The 20654-nt window shown below is 37.3% G+C and overlaps 1 protein-coding gene across 1 annotated transcript in view; it reads right to left on the reverse strand.

Moving 5' to 3' along the window:
* Positions 1–20654, reverse strand: part of Cubn (cubilin) — a 259007-nt gene that overhangs the window by 74107 nt on the left and 164246 nt on the right. The window contains exons 37-45 of the mRNA XM_004859974.4: positions 18324–18529; positions 17129–17313; positions 15724–15916; positions 11367–11564; positions 7686–7832; positions 4831–5021; positions 4510–4696; positions 2045–2219; positions 698–873 (exon numbers count right to left, since the gene is read on the reverse strand). Of these exons, the coding sequence (XP_004860031.1) occupies positions 698–873; positions 2045–2219; positions 4510–4696; positions 4831–5021; positions 7686–7832; positions 11367–11564; positions 15724–15916; positions 17129–17313; positions 18324–18529 (1658 nt within the window). The remainder of the gene's footprint in view (positions 1–697; positions 874–2044; positions 2220–4509; positions 4697–4830; positions 5022–7685; positions 7833–11366; positions 11565–15723; positions 15917–17128; positions 17314–18323; positions 18530–20654) is intronic.

Here is a 20654-nt window from a genome sequence, read left to right on the forward strand (position 1 = left end):
TTGTACTACAGTAACAGGGTCTGGAAAATTATCATCCAATTATTTCTCATTAGCTGGATGTGATAACTATATTGAATTACATACATTTGACTCAGGACATAAAATGACCAATGGTGTAGGTTAAATATTATTACAGCTAGACTTTCTGACATTTTGTTCAATTAAATATTTGTTTAGATCAAGTCCAGACCCACAAGATACTAAATCAAATGCCACTGTAACAATATTAGAGGGAATATGCAATACTCGAAGTTATTGTTCATTTTTAAAATAAGAAAATCAAAACCCTGAAGTAATATATTTGCTTTTTATACTTTTTTATATTGTTTTAAGATGACAGGGAAAAAAGAAATTAAAATGGATAAATGACTATGACTTTAAACAGTTACACTTTTTACTTATTTCTATCATTAAAGTATTTTTTTTTTTGGTACTGGGGATTGAACTCAGGACTTTGTGCTTGCAAGGCAGGCGGTGGCACCACTGAGCTAAATCCCCAGTCCAAAATAATCCTCAGTATAAGGCAGGTAAAATAAAAATTTTAAATACAATAAAATTAAGACACAATAACAATTAAAAATAAACACAAAATAACACAACAAAATAATTAAAAATTATTTTTAAAAGACATATTTAAAAATTTTAATATATTCATTGTACTACAACTTTCATGTTTAATATCTGAAACTCCTGTTACCCATAGAATACTTGGCCTTGAATCCTGTGTGAGTTGAACTGTTGGACTGGAACCTCAGATACATAAGCTCTGTTGAGGACAACTGGCTACCGGGTAAAGACATCCCACAAAATTTGGAAAGTACTGGTGAACTTGAACTGCCTCCATTCCGTAACTCAAGATAACTGGAAAAGCAGCTAAAGTGAGAAGAAAAAACTCAGTTAAGTTTATAAAGCCAATTGCTTTGATTTATTTTTGATAATGAAGATTTCACCAGCTTCTGCAAGGGTACTATAAAGTCATCCTTTTTGTATCATAAGGCACTATGGCACAGCCAGTTTACGCTTCATGTCACTTTAAAACGCTGTATATTTTCTAATGCTAATACAGTCTTTTCATTAGAAGCTAGGAAGACACGTTTTACAGGTACTACACAGGAGAAAGTTCGCTGGCCTTCCATATTCTGTATTAGTTTTACAAATATAAAAGCCATTTTCAAATTAATCCCTGTGGACTTCAACAAAGCCAGTACTGTTTCACATGATCATTTGATAAGTTTCACAGGAGAAAGCTAAGAATGCTTTCTTGGCAGCTCTGGGACCAGAGCTAATGGAGAGTCTCAGCTGCAATTGTCTGTGTCCATAAACAGGGCAAGTCTTCACCTAATGTTTCCTGAGAAAGCCAGACCAGACAATTAATGTGCAGTGAGTGGAAGAACGGTGCTATAGCTCATGCCCAGAAATCAATACAAAGTTCTTGTATCTTGGTTCTGTATCACACTTCTGTTAAATGAAAGGGAAAATCATATCAGATTTTTTGTTCCATTTTGTTTTTACAGATTAGAATTTTCTTTTGTCTTCAGCGTTGTAAGAAATATTCTCTGGGCTGTAACCCTTTCAGGATCTGTATTAAATCGAGACTGGGAAATTGTATTGTCCTTGCTTCGTGCTGTTTCTGACACTGGTGACCCCTGGTACCACATCACATATATTGCCATTTGTTAAACAGGTATTTTATCACCTATGACACTGCATATGAGGCTGGGCAAATAAATACTCATCTAGCAGAGGCACTATATTTTCCTGGGGAGGAAGGACAGATAACCTAAATCTGAGACACCACCCTTGGTGTCTCTGAGAGGATGTGTCAGGGGTCACCAGTGACAGTATCTGTACATAATCCACTCAGCTGATGAAAGGGCGGCTGTTGGTGAACTTTCCAGGATGGGTGCATTAAGCTTGGCCCTTTGTTCCTAGATTCCCTGTGCAGTGTGAACTGCTAAGAAAAGAAGAAATAAATGGTTCTGAGACGTGACAGATAAAAAATACTCACTCTGGTTAGGAGAAAATCAAAGTGGAAGTGACCTACTTGGGTGTATCTTCAATATCGAATTGATCTTCAAACTGTATCCTTATGCTCTTTCCCGGAGGAGCAGATATGATCCAGACACAATCAGCATGCGGTGGGTAATTGTTAGGGTAGTTGGGGGAGGTCACATATCCAGTCGAATCAGCATCGTGGATGTAGATGTAACCCCCACAGGCTATCAGGAAACATGGTTAAATCAATCTCTAGTCTGGTGAGGGAGGACACAGTCAACTGCTGCAAACATTTTTTATTATTATTTTATTTTGGTACCAGGGATCAAACTCAGGTCCGTGAGCCTGTGCAGCAGGCAGCGAAACCACTGAGCTAAATCCCCAGCCCTGCAATCATTTTTTAAAAGTTAATTTGTCTGTATTTCCAGTCTCACTTTACTTTCATCTAGAATTATCTTCATTTTCTTTTTAAGTAAATAAATTCTGAATTTGCCACTGAGGAAGCTACCAGGCATGTCACTTTTTAATTTGCCAAGCCATCTATTCTTATTGAAAATGTCATTCTTCCTGAAAGCCGGTGGAATAGGATACACTGAACATGCATGAGAACATCACAGAAGCACAAATACACACCCCCCAGTTAGATGAGCCTGTAAGTACAATAGCAGTTATAACTGCCACTGGCTGCTCAGGGGAATGAAGCAGAGCTGTGATCTTCATAAGCAGATAAGTACGTGTACAACTCTGTAGATATCCATTCACTATATTTCTTTATGATTTAGATTGAAGGCCAAGAGATGGATAACATGAAGGAATTTATTAGCCTTTTTTTTGCAAAAAGATAAAGGAGTTCTTTATACTTCCTTTCTAAAAACCGAAATATTATATAAAAATACTTTCCTTTCATCTATAAATACTCTTTGGTAATTTTTGCAAATAAATGAGGCAGGAGTTAACACATTTACAATGTCAAAGAAATGAACCCATTCGATGACTCAGCCACACACACACTTGACCTACTAAATGCAAGCAATGTTTATTTCCTCTGTCACAGCCTCTTGTGGTCATACCCTGAATTGTGTCACTACCCAGAATTTCCTCATCTTTGAAACCCTGAGTCACACACCCCTTTGACAGCCTTTAGAAACCTTGGTCCATGTCTTTCCTTCAAATTCCTCTTGCAAAATTTCTGTTTTGGGACTGGGGATTCAACTCAGTGGTTCCGCTGCCTGCCTCACAAGCGCAAGGTCCAGAGTTCGATCCCCGGTACCAAAAAAAAAAAATTTCTGTTTTGTGCATGTTTTCAATTCAAGCCATTCAAGGAAGCTACTGCCACTGAAAATATATGACCTCCAACCTGAATTCCACCAGGCAATTTGCCCGTTACATTCCATGCCAAGTGCAACAGCCATATGAACATTATTACTGAGATCTTTTATTCTCTGTTCCTTCCATTCAGCCACAGAGCGGGGCGCGCATGGTGTGGGGCAGGGAGGAAAGCTCCCAATAGGTTGAGCAATGCTGCTGGTGACTGCACAACTGTTAAAGCCCCCACACCGGAGCTGCATGTGCTGGCAGGTGACAGAAGGACATCACTTGTCATCTTGGACCTTACTCAAGCTAGTAGATGTTTTCGTGTGTGTGACAGTTGATGGGGAACTTTATACTTCTTTTCCTTTTCCAAAATGAAGAGACGATGCTAACATTTTCAATTGTCATATCTGGGGGAATGTATAATAAAATGTATGGTTTCACTGAAACTAACATGTATTTTTAAATGTACTTGAGAATCTGGGATTAAAGTCATAAAATCAACCTGAAATCTGTGTTAGCCAGCAGGGGAGGCAAACAAAGATTTATTATTGCTTTTGCTTACCACTAACACCATTCCCTGTTTGTGAAGCTCTGTGTATTTATTTATTCAATTAAACCTCATTAAAGAGAAAATGTCACAAAAATCAATAATTGCAGTAGAATTAAATATAATTAAGTAAAGGTAGTTAAATAAAGATCGCTGCTGTAATGTAGAATAATTAAATGAATAATAATAGAATCAGAGGATTTGGGTTCATTTAAAAGGAAGCACACAAATGATTATAAAATAAGGCAATCATAACCCTTACAATGTTTCTATAACTAGGTTTACATAACAATTAGACATTTTATAATATAAAAGTCTAAGAAATGTCAGGCATTACGATAAAATCAGTTTAATTTATACACATGGAAAATTTCACTTTAATCACTAACTAGGAAGTCAACTTGGAAAAGTCTAAACCTTCATTTTACTGACCTGTAAAGTGGAAATAAGATACTTTGCTTAAAAAGTACCATGTTGAGATATTTAATGTATCAATTACAGAGTAAATGCTTAATTATAAGTAGCTATTCTTAATGCTATTACCTTTAGTTCAGAAAAGGAAAATTTATTTTTTTTTTGCAAATTCACTTAATCAAGGAAAGCCAAACAATTGCAGAAAAAGTGCAAATATATTTCCTAGTGGAAATACTTACCTAAACTCTTTGCTTCATATCTCATCTTAAATCCTCGCCCTCCATTATTACTATTATCAGAAATAAACTGAACGAACATCTGATTATCCGAGGTGAACAGAGTTGATGAGGGATAACCGCCACAGAAACGACCATTTCTTCCTTGGGTTCCCAAAGGTGGAGAATAGATATCTGGTCCATTTTTCAGCTGGAAAGACATATTAAAATTGCATAAACTCCTTTAGAATGTGAGATATGGAGTGAAAAAGTTTTACCAATTTATGATCCAAGAGAGAAAAATCATCACTTTGTTTTCTAATTGAAGTGGCAAGTAAGACCTACCACCAAATAATCCCCCTGGCTGCAGATAGCATCTCCACTTGGAATCTGGAAGGGCTCTTCAAAGTGGACAGCGATGACGAAACCAGGCTGGACCAGGACATGCCAAGAACAGTTGAGGTTGGGAGGGTAGGGCATTGGGTACTTGGGAGATGTGATAATCCCTCTGTCTGCGTGTAGATATCCACCACAGCCTTCCCAAGAAGAAAGAAAGGTAGATTATTTAAATGACATTGGCAACTGGGTTTTTAATGCTCTCCTTGGAGATCTTCAAAGTACAGGCAATATAAGTGAGGTTTGAGACTAACTGCAATCAAACTGTAGGAAATGATTACCAGAATAGTCATTGAATAAACACATGCTATTGGGTCCTCAAGGTGTTGTTGCTAAGATCTCAGATATAGAGGTAAGTAATATACATCTTACTTTATAAATGAGGACAACATGCAGTAAACAAATATAAAATGTTACATAGTTACAGAACCTACATAGAAAGTGAAAGGTACAAAGAAAAAGGCGAGGTTAGAGAAGGTATTGTGGCAACATCTGGCAGACACTTGAGTGAAGTGAGAAATCGTGCTCGGTGGTCTTGTGGGAGAAGCATATCTCAGGGCAGAAAGCAGTGTAAAGACTTGATATGTTAAGAGGCACATCATGAAAGCCAGAATAGATGAGATCAAATGGGAGATCTCAAAGGTAGCATGACTGGCTCATGCAGGAAGCAGAGGACTTATTCAGAGTAAGAAGGGGAAGGGACTGAGGCTTTAAGCATCTGAGTGGTATCATCGGATTTCAATTATAAGGTGTCCACTGTCCACAGCACTCGAACTACACAGCGGGGCGAGGCAGGGAAAAGCAGAAGCAGAAGATCCAAGAGGACAGGATTGTCTGAGACTACGAGGAGATTACAGAGGCACAGAGAAGGATGGCAACAGAAGAAATGGAGAAAAGTGGTTGGAAACTAGATGTATTGTGAGGTAGAACTGTTGGAGTCATGCGAGATGCGAAGAAGAGTCAGGCCACGAGAATGCAGTTAAGTGGACGAGCAGAGGGCTGCAGCTCACAAGGCGAAACAGCAGCTTGCCTCTGCTGCCCATGTCTTTTATTGAGGTGGTGCACAATGCGAGTGTGAGAAACGTGAGAGATTACAACCAAGGCCTTGAAGGTGTTTTTTAGGAATAACATCTTGAAAGCTTTCATATCTAATCTCGAGCTTTCCCAGAGCAGAATACTCACACCCTTGGGTGTCAAGGTTCCTGAAAGAGAAGGAGCATGGCATGCAATGCTCCCTGGATGTTATCTCCCATGCGAGAGAACATCTGCTGTTCCTGGGAACGTTTCCCCAGAGTTCCTTCTACGTTCAACTTGCTCTGAGACAACATTCTTCTCTACATAGAACCACTGGGACTGTGGACGATTAGGACATACCATTTGAGGAAAAGGAGTCAAGAATGACATCAAGATATTTAGCTTCAGTAGAAGCTAAATAGAAGAATGTACTAAGTAGAAGAATGTACTTTCGTTTGCTAAGATTGTGGAGAATGTGGAATGGGCAAGTGTGTGGGGATAGGAAAAGGAGGACCAAGAGTTTGTCTTGACACATTAACTGTGGAATACTTTCTAGACATACAACTGTTGAACATGTATATTTCATACACACATATACATACGTATATTATATACCTATATATGCGCATGTATGTATAGGAACGCGTTTGTCACCATGGTTCTACATTCACTACATACCTATGCACCTGTTATATGTATGTTGTATGTGAAAAGTGCTGATGTGTACATGCATACATATGACAGCAGGTGACAGAGCAAGGTTGGGATTTGGGGGAAGAGATGAAGAGAGCAGGCATTAATCTGTGAGTTGTCCAGGACTGTGCAGCTCATCAGTGAGACAGGAAAGTTCATGCAACTAGTTAAATTGCAGAGATGGAAATTTGTTGTAGATCTAATTCCAAAGCCCACTTTTTTCCCCGGTACTGGGGATTGAATTCCGGACCTTGCACTTGCAAGGCAAGCGCAGCGCCACTGAGCTAAATCCTGGCCCCGAGGCTCATTTTTGTAAACCACTATATGCGTTGCTTCCCTTGAGCCAGAGGAAGGTAATTTTTCTTCATTTGTTCCATACTTTATAAAAGTCACATAGAAGAGTAAAAATTGAGATCTATTTTTAATATGCTATTGAGAATACTTTAAAATTGTGGTTTTCATACATGAAAGTCTTTCAGTAGTCCATGTACTATTTCAATCTAGTTTAGATTTAAAGTTATTAGGCCTCACATGTTGTCACATTTTGAAAGTCCTGAAATACCACATGCAGTAGACCCCACATACTGTACACATTATCTGACTCATCAAATTTCATGTTTCAACAGCAAGAAGCCCTTACTGCCAATCCTCATACGGACCTCTTACTGCCATTCATGAAGATATCTTACATAATGTGTTCCCTGGTTATTTCCTGTATTAAAGAATAACTGACTTATTGTCCCTTTGATGTGTTATGGATACCTATTCTCTTCTAGCTGCAGCCCTCAGCTAGGATGAAAAGATCATTCTTGTGCCTACCAAGAGCACATCTCTTTGAGGGCGACATGCCCCACCCCACTCTGAGCCCTGATGGCAAGAGAACTCTACATCTTAGCCACAGTGCTCTGTATCAGGACTCGGTACTCAACACAGGACAGGTATCCAGAAGTGGCAGAGACCTGTGCCCAGTGGCCTATAACCAGTCCTGGCATGGAAAAATGAGCACAGTGCATCAGGGAGCAAGAAGAGAAAGGAGAAGAGGAGAAGGCAGAGGAGAGGGAAGGGAAGGCGAGGGGAGATTTGTCTGAACACATTACTCTTGTGGAAGGACGCGTTGAAGCCTGCCCTGGTGATGCTGAGGTCGGAGGAGAAGTGGATGGACAGGTACTCTCCAGTGGACCGGATGGGCCCAGGGATCTGTGTTCCGCAGAGAACTGCCAGCAGTGGGGACTCGTCATTGTCTCCTGTGACCAAGAAAGGAAACATCAACATGAAAATACGGTGTCCTAAGAGTCTACCCCACCATCATTTGCAACCCAGCCAAAGAGGCACACACAGTTTTCTGGGAACACTGGAGCTCCTAGGAGATAAGAGGATTCTCACAAAGGACGCACAAGGTTGCCTCCTTCTGGCTCCAGCTTGCTGCGGGGCTGCCTGCACCCTTCTTTACCCTTGTCGATAAAGACCCCTTGGACAGTTCCCAGGATCTTTCTAAAAACTGGCTGCCAGTTCTTCCTGGCATGAAAACTCAAAGTCAGAGTACATGAGACCAGGAAGTGATCGAGGCCCTGTGCTTACGTGTGTCAGAGACTCTGACCGCAGATTGTCGAAGGTTAAGCATCTAAAGGAGAGAGAAAAGGTGGTTTTTAACCCTCAGCTCCTAACTAACATTAAGAGGTCACTGAGCAAGATGTGTGTAACTTATATGGCTCTTTCTTCAGCTCACTGCAAGTTGTAAAAACTTCTTTTTGGTATTTTATTTATTGTATCATAAAAGGAGCAGACTTTTGTGGGGGATGAGGAAAGAGAGCTGCAGCAAGTGCGTCCTCCGGAAAGAGACACGGGAGAGCCAGTTTACTCATGCACCTTCTTCCTTCACTTCTCTTAGACACGTGTCCATCAAAGCCACCGTCCCCACTGAGACCAGAGACCAGAGGCCAGAATGGGGCAAAGCAGATCATGGCGGGTTTGGATTCCTTGGCTGGGAAAATGTACTGTTTTCCAGGAAGCAGGAAATTAATAAATTTCAACTTACAAAAAAGAAAGACTAGAATTTGAGAAATGAGGAAATTTCCCTTTTTACACAGTCAACAAAATGTCTCCTTTTAAACACAGACAACTACTTAAAATTCATTCATTATTAACTTTAGGAAACAAGTCATTTTCTATTTCTGTGATTATGAATGTAATGGCTCAGTTGTACATATCAATATTTTTAAGATGCTTCCAGAGGCATTCTTTGGAGGGTTTATCAACTCTGGAAACTTTTGAGTTGGTTTTGTTTTTTTTTTACAATTCAAGCTATTCAAGTTTACCTCTTAAACTCCTTTTGAACTTATCTTCATTACGTTATTTTGGCATACATTTTGTCCAATATTATTTTTTGATGTATTCTCTAATAACATGCAGTATGAAAGTTTAAAGTTTGTCATTGTGGTGGTGGTTTTGAGGTGCTGGGGACTGAATCGCAGGCCTTGCAGTGAGAGACATTCCCTGTCCTTCCCCGCTCTTTTTGAGAGAGGAACTGACCAAGTTGCTGAACTGCCCCGGCTGGGCTCAAACCTACCACCCTCTTGCCTCAGCCTCCCAGAGTGCTGGGATTACAGTTCACCACCGTGCCCAGCTGAAGTTTTTTTAAATGTCTTTATCTCACAAGTATATATTTTATCCCTTAGCAATACTGGATTAGATCTATTGACTTAGCTTTATTTTCTAAACTTCCCTCTAGACTCTTTGGTGAATCAATGCTTATCTCTAAATAACTACTTGTTGATTAATAAGTTGATTAGTTAGTGGGTAACCCGGTAGCAAGAGAGCAGGCTTGGAGCCATTTAGCAGCTTGTGTGAGGGCACGTGAAGAAGACAGGGCATGCTCTCTAGAGTCTATGCTTCCAGCAGAAGCTACGGATGGAACAAAAATCCACTCCACAGAATGTGCTTTTTAAAGAACACCTATAATTTACAAAGAGTGATCAAAATATATGGTGAAAGTTTAAATTTAAAAATGAATTACTGTAAGGCCAATTGCCACCAATCCCCCCTGAAAAAACTTCCCTGGCTGGGAGCACACTTACCCTTTCGTTCTTGCCACTTTCTGAAGCAGTTCTGTAAGTGCTCCTTTGTGAGTGTCTTTACAAGGTATGATAAAAATACATCCAGTGGAAAGGCAAGCTCGTACAAACATTAAGATGTGTCTGTGTTCACCTTATTCACTTAATCTGATACCATACCATGCAACTTCGGAATCAATTCAGGACCTCAAAGCAGCTACAGCAAGCAGCACAACTGCAAACACTCATGAAAGAGGACTTCCAGAACTGCTCCAGAAGGTGGCAAGAAATATGGAATAAGTGTGTTCAAAATGAGGGGGAATATTTTGAGGGGTTTTAATGGCAATGTGTCTTTTACTATAATAAGTTAAAAAAAAAAAAATTCAGATATTCACCTAATTTTTTGATCACACCTCTTACTTCACTGATCCAACTATCTACTGAGGATTGTTTTTAAGGCTTCTGTTCGATTCTGAACACTCAGAATAGATGTGCAAGGACATGTTCATTTCATTACAAAACTTAAACATCCACAGGAATGTCTTAATATCTGAAAAGAACAGTTCTGGGGCAATCAATGTGCAGATACCTGATTGCTGACAGAGAAAGAGGGAAAGTTAGTGTCTCTCATTTCATTGTGTTTGTGTGGTTGGTTTGGGTCTTTACTTAGTACTCAGCCTCTGGAAGATGGAAAATAAAGCATCTTCACCAGCTGATTTTTCTCACTTGGGAGGAGGCAGTCTTTCTCTAGTGTGAGAAACTGAAAGTGTAAATAAGGATTAAAATGATTAAAATGAATAATTGATAATGTGAAATAGGAAGAAGAGGTCCACAGGGGTAGGGGAAGTGGGAGGGCAAGGGGAAAGGGAAGAAGGGAAAGGAAAAATTATGAGAAAAAATAATGGGAACAAAGTCTATGTAAATAGGGAAGGGTGGAGGGGGTGAAGGGCGCACAGGTAATGGGGAAAAAATAAGAACCAAGATTCATCATGTTCAGGTACAAGCACCCAGTGATAAATGTAAATGTACTGTACACCTAAAACGTACCAATAAAAGAATTTAAGCAAAAAAAAATAATAATCTGTGGACCAAATGCAAGTACATGTTGGCTTTTAGTGAGAATCTGCAGACATGGAAGATGTAGCCTTCCTGTCATTCTCCTTCATTCCAGCCCATGTCACCTGCGAAGCACAGTTTTGTGCATGATGCATGTTAGCACTGTCCAGGACCTGGGTTACTGCATAACAACGCCACACCTCTGTACACAAGAAAATGTGCGGAAATATCACCTCCTAGTACTACCTATTCCACCCACAGAATCAGGGGACAAGAAGAAATGGATACACTGCAATTATAAAGACCTTTTTCATTAGGATCTTAAATCCATAGATATCAAATGTCAATCTTTATCCACAAGACTTCTCAACTTAAAAAAATAGTAGCACAATTTGAAATTTTAGACTATTATCTCCTACTTAGGCCTCTCAATAAGCTTTTTTTTTTCTCTTAGGGATGTTCTAGTATTCTTGACATTTTGTGACAGGCAATTTACTATTTGCCTTACATTTTCCAGAAAGTGCAGCTATTTTCAATATTCAGTGGCTTCACTGATCTTGGAATCTATCAAATTATGTACAAAAGAACAGAGGCAATGAGCAAGTGCGATGGTAATTGCATACTAACTGTGTCCCAGAGTTAGAAAACAGTTTTCTTTCCAGTGTTTCTCACCATTTCTTATCACGAGACTGTCATAGTCACACATTTGGTGAGATTCGATGTCCATCGAGAGGATATTGAGTTCCACAGTGGAACCCGGAGCCTGGATAAGCCATGAACAATCCATCGCATTGCTGTATCTCCCAGGCCAGCCTGGGGAAAAGAGAAAGGCCGGCGTGTCTCCAGTCCTCAGGAACCCTCCACAAGCACCTGGAGAATGAAAGGCAACATCTCTGAAATAACTGCAATGGGAAAGCAACTAGTACTGTTGTACTTTAAAGTGATAGCTCTATGTTTAAAAAAAACAGTAGAAATAACTTTCTCAAAGAAATCAATAATGATTTCTGAAGTTCATCTCTTGTAGAAGAAAAATACATTATGGTTCTTTTCACCATAATTCTGTCACACTACTTACTTATTATTGAATGATGATTATTTGTTAAGCATAAATAATACACGTAGAGGATTCTCCCCACCTGTCTGGGGAATTACACTCATGTTTCACATATTTCTCTTAGTAGACCTATTTGTTGTGTTATTTATATCTAGGTAATTTTGAAGTCACCTTTATAAGCTGAAAAATTTAAAAAATATAAGCAAAACTGCAGCCTTTATTTTTAGACACATATTTAATACATATGCTCCTCATTTAATTACAGAGTTCCATTCCTGCTACCAGGTTGTTAAATGAATTGGTTGGTAAATGAGGAATTGTATGTAGTATGTACATTACAATACTGAGAACAAAGAAATACTCAAAGGAACTGCAATTGATGACTTTGCTTTCATTTGCATAACTCTTACATGCAGTGCTGTATTGTGTAACAGAACATACAGCTACAGTACTCTACTGGACTATACAATCACCAAAAATTACACTATTGTATAAACAAACAAGGTGTGCTGCACAAAAAAAGAGATTGAGGGTCTCTAAACAAGATGTACAGGATTATGCAAAAAAAGAAAAAAAAGACAGGTTGTTAAGTCCAAACAAGGCACGCTGGTTGTAAGTTTGAACAGTCATTAAACGGGTAGGTCATTATATGAGGAATATCTATCTGTACATACATTTTTTTCAGTAATAGCCTTCTTTCAGTATAACACGCACACTATATGTCCTTTTTAAGCTGTATATCTTGATCATTTTTACTATATTAAAAAAATCGTGCAAACATCTTCACTAATTTTAGAACATGCTCATCCTCCTAAACAGAAACTTTAAATCTTAGTTCTGTCTCTATAATTTTGCCTATCAGTGTAAAGTTTCATCCATATTGTTGTCCATATCAGTATTTCCCTCATTTTATTTTCAAGGGTGAATTATATTCCATTGCATAGATACATTTAGTTTTTCCATTTATCAGTTAATGAATATTTGGGTTGTTTCCATATTTTATTTTGTATGTCTGGTGCTGGTATAAACATTCATGTATGTTTTGTATGGACATGTTTTTAATTTTTTCTTAGGTATATAACTAAGAGAGGAATTGCTAAATAATGAGATAACTCTGTTTACATTTTTGAGGACTAAGGTTTTACAAAGTAGTTAGGTCATTTTACATTCCTACCAGCAATGCAGAAGGATTTCAGTTTTCCTGTATCTTCACCAAAATGTGTTACTGTCTGTCTTAATAAATATTAAACATATTTTTTCTAGAATAAGATGTTACTTGTTGTTTATTTTACTATATGTCCTCAAGTTATTTTTTAGTGGTTATTCTGACATTTATAACTAATGTAATTTAAAACAAGGTAGTTTGGATTAATACTAACAATTTAAATAATTTACAGAATTTTGTGCTAATATAATACAGGTTAAGTATCATATGAAATTCCTGGGACAAGAATTATTTCAGATTTTACAGTTATTTGGATTTTGGAATGTTTACAAAGATTTCACTAGCTAAGCATCCCCAAAAATGAAAATATAAAACCTGAAATCTGAAGCTTTTTGACAGTCTGGCCAGTGTTCAAAAATTTTAGATTTCAGACAATTTCAGACTTCGGATTTTTCAGATTACAGATATTTATCCTATATAATCCTATTCCTGCCTTCCTCACCCTTTATGCAATTGATTGTCATCAAATTATATATTTAAATATCAGAAGCCTATTGATATAGTTTTATAATTACAGACATTCCTTGTTTAATGACCTACCTGTTTAATGACTATTTGGAATTATGACCCACCACTCAAGACTTATGACCCATCTGTGTTTTTCTTTTTTTGGTACAGTTCTGTACACCTTGTTTATAAAGCCTCAATGTCTTTCTTTGGTACAGTATACTTTGTTTATATAGTAGAATAGTTTTTGGTGATTGTACAGTACAGTATAGTACTGTAGTTTTATGTTCTTTTATACATTACAGCACTGGATGTAAGAGTTATGCAAGTAAAAGCAAAGTCATCAAGTTGAAGTTTCCTTTGACTGTTTCTTTGTTCTGAATATTGTAATGTTCATACTACGTACAATTCCTTGTTTAGCAACTGATTCATTTACTAGCTGTGGAACAGAATTCGGTCATTAAATGAGGAATGTCTATATTGCTTTACCCAATGATCTTTGTTAATCAGATGATGGAAGAAAAGAGCTACAAACAAAAATACATTTATAACGTTTTTTATATTTACTTATATAGACAATCAACTCAGAAATTTCTAGTTGATTCTTTAAAAAAATTTTTCTATCACTTTTTAATAATGTACATTTGACGAGACATAATTTTCTTATTTTTCCTTAATTCTTTAGATATCATTTTCTTTAGTTCTTTAACACATTTATAATACCTGATTTTAAATCTTTATTAAGGTCAATATCCTGAGTTCCTCTGGGACATTTTTTGTGGTTTTTTTGTTTTGTTTTGTTTTCTTTTGCTTCTTTTCCTTTGTATGGGCCAAACATCCTGGCTTCTTTGAATGTCTTGTAATTTTTTGTCAAAAACTGGACATTCAAAATAACATCTGGTGGGCTGGGGATTTAGCCCAGTGGTTCCGCTGCCTGCCTCGCAAGCGCAAGGACCTGAGTTCAATCCCCGGTACCAAAAAAAAAAAAATCTGGTGACTCTGGAAATGAACACCTTCCAAGGTTTTCTGCTACTGCCTTTCCTTTATTGATAACTCTGCCTTAGCTTTCACTTCCTACTTTCATATCGACTCAAGATCATATAAGATGAGAAATTAGAGCATATGCAAAGAAACTGGGCATATGCAAAGCTGTATACATGTGTGGCCTTCAGGAGTCTCCGAAATACGCCAGAGCTTCCTAAATCCCCAGGTGGACATCTCATTCCCCAATTCTTTCTTCCATGCTTATTGGTCAGTTTCTTGTCGGTTATAACTGGTATCACTGCTTCATGCAATTGTGATGTTAGCCAACTGCCACTGACTATTTTCAGAAGCACCCTAGGAACAGGAAATGCTTAAGGAGAGTGAGCTCTCAGGTGAAATGAAGACTAGATGTGAGGATGCAGTGTTGCAGAAAACTGCTAGGCAGATCAAATAATGGCAACTCCTTGGAGACAGGAAGTGTTCTGGAGCTCCAGTCCTGTTATGCCCCACAGCCATGGCTGCTAAGCTACTAAGGTGCTGGTTTTCATAGGTACCTTAGATGTGGGGCTGTTGTAAAGCTACTCCAAAGCTAGGGAGAAGAAGGGGATGGATGTAGGAAAAGTCACTGACTACTGTTACTGAGAGTCTGCTGTTTTCTTGCATAAATACACCTTAGCTCAGTCAGTTTCTAGAGGTCTCAAAAAGTTAACTTCAACAACTTTTACCAGTGTTCTCATCTCTTTTACAGAGGAATAGATTTTCAGAAGTATATATGTCATGATTCCAGAACTTTATGACTCTTACTTCATAATATGTCCTCAATAAATATTTATTACCTTAAATATGTGCATGTGTAATGTTAATGATATGTTTGATATGTTAATATATTTTCAAATATTAAGCTTTCTTAGTTTTAATAAAATTTTCAGTGTGTGGTATTTTAACAAAATAAAACCCTGGGAAAATAGTTTTATTAGTTGATACTGAAGTACTGTGTGTGTGTGTGCTTGTGTAGTATTTGCAAATCAAATTTTCAGAGATCTCTTAAATCATCTCTGGAAATTATAAGTAGAATATTATATGGTTATCAAACATCTAATTTATGTGAAAATTTAATGGAAAACATGCATTTTCAGGCTCAATGTAACATTTTTACACCATGTAAGTATTTATGAAGTTGAAAAGACATCTGAACATATGGAGGAAGGAGTATGGGGGCTTTACCCATGCTTACTTGTGCTTTTGTGACTGAGCCCTTTGAAACAGTGGCTTCCACATACCAGATCTGAAAAGAATTTCATTTATTACCAAACACACACCTGGAGTGATGGTAGGTAAAGATCCAACAGAGTTGTCTACTGCAAACCACTCCAGAAGGAATCCCTTCCCTGAGACTGAAGAGTCTGACAAAAACTGAACCATCAAAGAATTTCCCCTGGAGCTAAAAGACTGAGTTTCAGTACCACAGTAAATTCCAATTAGGCGAGAATGAGTATCAGCCCCATCATAAATCTACACATAAAAAAGACATAACAGAACATTGTTAATAGGCAACTATCTCTATTTTTCTTCCTAAAAAAGAAAAGTTAAAAGATGCCTTATAGTATTACAATTTTATCACAATAAAAATAAACAAGTAACATTTTACTTCAGTTTAAAACAGATAATGTCTTTAAATGTAAAATATTATTGCAAATAATTTAAAGTGTTTCAAAATATTTATACTTTTATTGTAATTATATTAATCCTCTGAAGGATACAGCATATTGAATGATTTACAAGTAAAATTCATGGGTAGAAAAATAGAAACTTTGATAGTTACACAGAGACAATATTTAATAAATATGCTTTGGAGCATGTTTTTTGAATAAATACACCTCCACTTTGTCAATTTCTAGAGGTCTCAAAAAGTTGATTTTGACAAGGAAGCAATTAAGAAGAAAAAAAGGACAACAACAAGGGAAAGAACAGGTTTAATGAGAGAAAGTGGACAGGTATCCTGAAAGAGTTTATATCTCCACAGAAGGAAAGAATAATCAATACAACCAGAGAGTCACAGCTTACAGGGCCCAGCACATTCAAAACAACTGATAAGTTGCTTTCATTTGGTTTAAAATATTTAATTACATATTTAGAGACTCACTTTGTGATAGTTTCAAAATAACTGGAAACAATTTCACTGACGTATTTATTTAAAAATCCTCTACTGAACTTCGTTTTTAAAAGTTATGTAGCAATTATCTTTGTACATATTGGGCATCTATCTACTAGGTCATATCAAAGCCACTGAGCAAAGTAGATGCGTAAGATGGGGTCTTGACCTTCAGAAATATGGCACTATTTCCAGAATTGATACAGTATGCAATGTCTGGATGACAATGATTGCTATAATTTTTATATTTATTCACATGGTCCTTTAAATACTTGAACATGGGAGCAAACAAGAAAATGGGATATAAGATAGAATAAATACTTAATTAGGACCTGCACGCATACATGCTTGGACAAAGCCTAATAAGTACAATACTGCTAAAAACACCTTTCAACACACTATAGAAAATAAGAAAAGATACTAGAATTACTTTTGTACAGGTAATGAGCAGGCAGTAATCATGATTTAGGGCAGATCATCCACCCAATATATTTTCAATTGTTTGAAGAGCCATTAATTTGGATTTGAAATCTATCAAAATTTATAAACATGGAATTCACATGGAAACTAACCTTTAACTTGTCATAGTAGCAGTTATGTGCTGATTCAATGTCCATCTCCAGGATTCTACCGTGGATAGTCTGAGACATATTCACATTTACTGTCCATTTGTAATTGGAGTAAGGAGGGTAGTTTGCAGGCCAGAAAGGAGAAGCGATTTTCCCATGAGTTCCCTCAATATTATCATTGCCAAATACTAGGAGGAAAAACAGAGTAGTAAATCAGAACAACTTAGCATAGCTCTTTAATCTAATGAAAAAAAAAACCCCTGAAAAACAAAAGGCAAATGAGGCTAGAAAGGATGGACTTTAAATCGACTGTGATTTCTTTTCTGACTACTGAAAGAAATACTGCTTCCCTTTGGGTTTCCAGGCTATCTATTAATTCCCTAGAGAAGGGCGTTTTTCTGAATGGAATCCTATCTCCTTGGCAGGATACATAGTATGAAAAGAGGTGACAATTTCCCATGTGAAAAGGGCTTCCCGGACTCCAGGGAACATGGGAAAGTGGGGGAGGGGTATATCTCCATTCTCTAATTTTGTTTTATCTATTTTACTTTGTTTTACAAAAGAAAGGAAAGTTTTCTTTTTAAATTCTAAACGATAAGAGAAACTGAACATACAGAAGAGCCAACTATGGAAAACTTGAGTAAAAAAACCCCCAAATCGGGCTGAAGATGTAGGTCAGAGGTACAGTGCTTGGCTAGCATACTCAAGGCACTGGATTTGATCCCCAGAACTACAATCAATCAATCAATCAATCAAAAAATAGTTAACATTTTATCTCTGTTGGGAAAATACTCCATAGTTATTATATCTGAGCATGTAAATCAATCTCAAAGTAATATTAAAGATCTGTAATTGGAGAATATAGTTTATGGGATTAAATGAAATACATCTGATAGAACTATACCATGCCTGAGCTATATCAGAAGACTCCGTAACATGGTATCATGAAAACAAATTAAATATTAGGTAGAACCTGAACCGTAAAAAGAATCATTAGTACCATCAAGAATGTCTTAATTTTAATGAGCCGTTCATATATAATTCAGTTTTTCCAATATACAATAAAGTAATTCCACAATACGGAAGAAGAGTGTGGAGTTTAAGATTGTTCTCGCTTAATGCATTCTGAAAAACTTGTTATCGCGTCTAGTTCATAGCACATACTTTGGAAGCCGTCACTAAAACAGAACTGACTTACTCTTAGTAAATGTGGCCTGGAAGCCCATGCTATTGGATGAGCCGTCTGAGACAAATCTGATCCACAGAAGATGCTCTGTAATAGATGAATAATTGCGGGGTAGGGAGCTTCCACAGTATCTTCCCACCAAGGGACCAGTGGCATTCCCTTCTCGGATCTCCACAAAATCTTTGCTACAGTTTTGAGAGTCCTCCAACTGAAAAGATCTGATTTGGAAAGAAAACACATCATTAACAGGGATAAAACTGATAGAACAAATTTTGGGATTATCCTGAATCATATGCCTGGTTATCCTGTTCACTTTTTTAAAACTTTAACTTTGCTCACAAGATTCCTTAGCTATGTCAAAACAAAAAAATCTTTCACTCAAATTTGTTGACATGCCTAGGCAAGAGATACAAAGAAAGTATACTGCTTTCAAGGAGTTTTCTTCTTGGTGGGATAGACTGGGTAAAAATACAGAAAAAAAAAAAAAAAAGAAGAAGCTAGGATGTGAGTGCAATCGAAGCTAAAAAGTGACATGAGAAGGGCTTGGGAGTGTAGCTCAGTTTAGTATGCACAAGGCCCTGGGTTCAATTCCCAGAATCAAATAAATAAATATAAGGGCATGAAAATTGTGAGCCGAAGCACATCTGGATGTGGGGTTCAGTAATAAGTTGGAAAGAGTTTTAAGATGAAAGCGTAAGGCTTGGTCAGTTAAGGACACTGGACAATGGGCAGAGAGTGAACACCTGCAGGGGCGCTTGTGCAGGAAAGGGCAAGGCTCACAGGGAGACTTGGAGGACTTCTAGTTTGATGAGGGCCCGGGACCATTAAGAAACAGGTACAGCTGGAGCAGCATGATGGGGTGGTTTGGGCAGAGCTTAAGTGCCATGCAAAGGCATGTGTACTTGACTTCTACAAAGGTAGAAAAATTCCAAGATTTGTAATAATACAGGCTGAGGTACAAATGTGGCCTCTTCAACTTCCCTGATTTTACACAATTGTGTGATGGAGGTTGAGAAAACATCTACCTCATGATTTTCATAAGAAACATGGGTGAAGAGTGGAACAGTTAGGTGCTAGGTGAATGTCTTAAAACTTTTTCAGATTGCTTAAAGACTTGGACATAATCAAGATAATGTGGTATTGGGATAAGGGTAGACAAAGAGGTGAGTGAAATAGAAAAGAAAGTTCAGAAGAGGGCCCACAAATACACAGTCAGTACAATGCAACACAAGGTGGCAAGGGAATTCAGTGAGGAAAATGGTGCTTCAACAACTAGGGGGAGGAGAGGAGAGAAAAGGGAGAGAGAAAGAGAGAGAGAGAGATTCTTGAAGAGAGACAGAGATATCCTGAGGGGGGGAGAGATCCTCAGAGAGGGAGAGAGAGAGACTGATTTTTATCTCCTATCTCTTCATATACAGAAACTAATATTTCTTCCAGATTTAAACATAAAAGTAGAACCATAAAGCTCCTAGAAGAAAATAGAAGACTATCCCTGCAACCTTGGCATAGGAAATATTTCTTCAATAAAGCGCAAAAAGCATTAGCTATAAGATAAAGAATTAATAAATTATACTTCAAAAAAGTTTTCTCCTTAAGAATTTCTTAAGACTGTAAACAAGAAAATTAATAGGAAACTCACAGACTGGGATAGGGTAAGAGGAGAAAACTGCAAAGTATATATCTAACGAGGGACCCACAGCTGGAACATAAAAGAAATTCCTACAAACAAAATATGAAAAAAACAAACAAGTTTGAAATGGACAAAAGACTTGAAATAAAGGAAAATGAATGACCAATGGAAATGTGAAAAGTATTCTGTGTGTTTAGTCATCAGAGCAATTTATGTTAAATACCACAATAAGATATTATTTCACATCCATCAGAATGGCTAAAATAAAGACTGACAATGTTGGCAAGCATGCAAAGCAACTTCAGCCTCATATGTTCTCTCTGGAACTATACACTGATACAACCACTGTGAGTAACTGTTTTGACAGTTCCTTATAAAATAAAACACATCCAATTAGCCCCAAAATTCCACTCCTAGAAATTTATCCAAGAAAACTAAAAACATATGATGATGCTAATATCTTGAATATAAAATAACTCTTGCAATTCAAAAAAGGGACAAATAACCCAATTAAAAATGGCAAAGCAAATGAAAAGACATTTTCCCAAAGAATATTTATGAATAACCAATAAGAACATGAAAAGATGCTCAACATTATTAGTTGTTAGGCAGATTCATATGAAAATTACAATGAGATAACACTTCACAACCACTGAGATGATATTATAATAAAAGAAAAGTGTTGACAAGGACAGGGAGAAAGTGGAAGTCTT

Source organism: Heterocephalus glaber, unplaced genomic scaffold, assembly GCF_053883595.1.
Source record: "Heterocephalus glaber isolate CG9 unplaced genomic scaffold, H.glaber_assembly_v1.0 deba00000768, whole genome shotgun sequence".
Lineage (NCBI taxonomy): Eukaryota > Metazoa > Chordata > Mammalia > Rodentia > Bathyergidae > Heterocephalus > Heterocephalus glaber.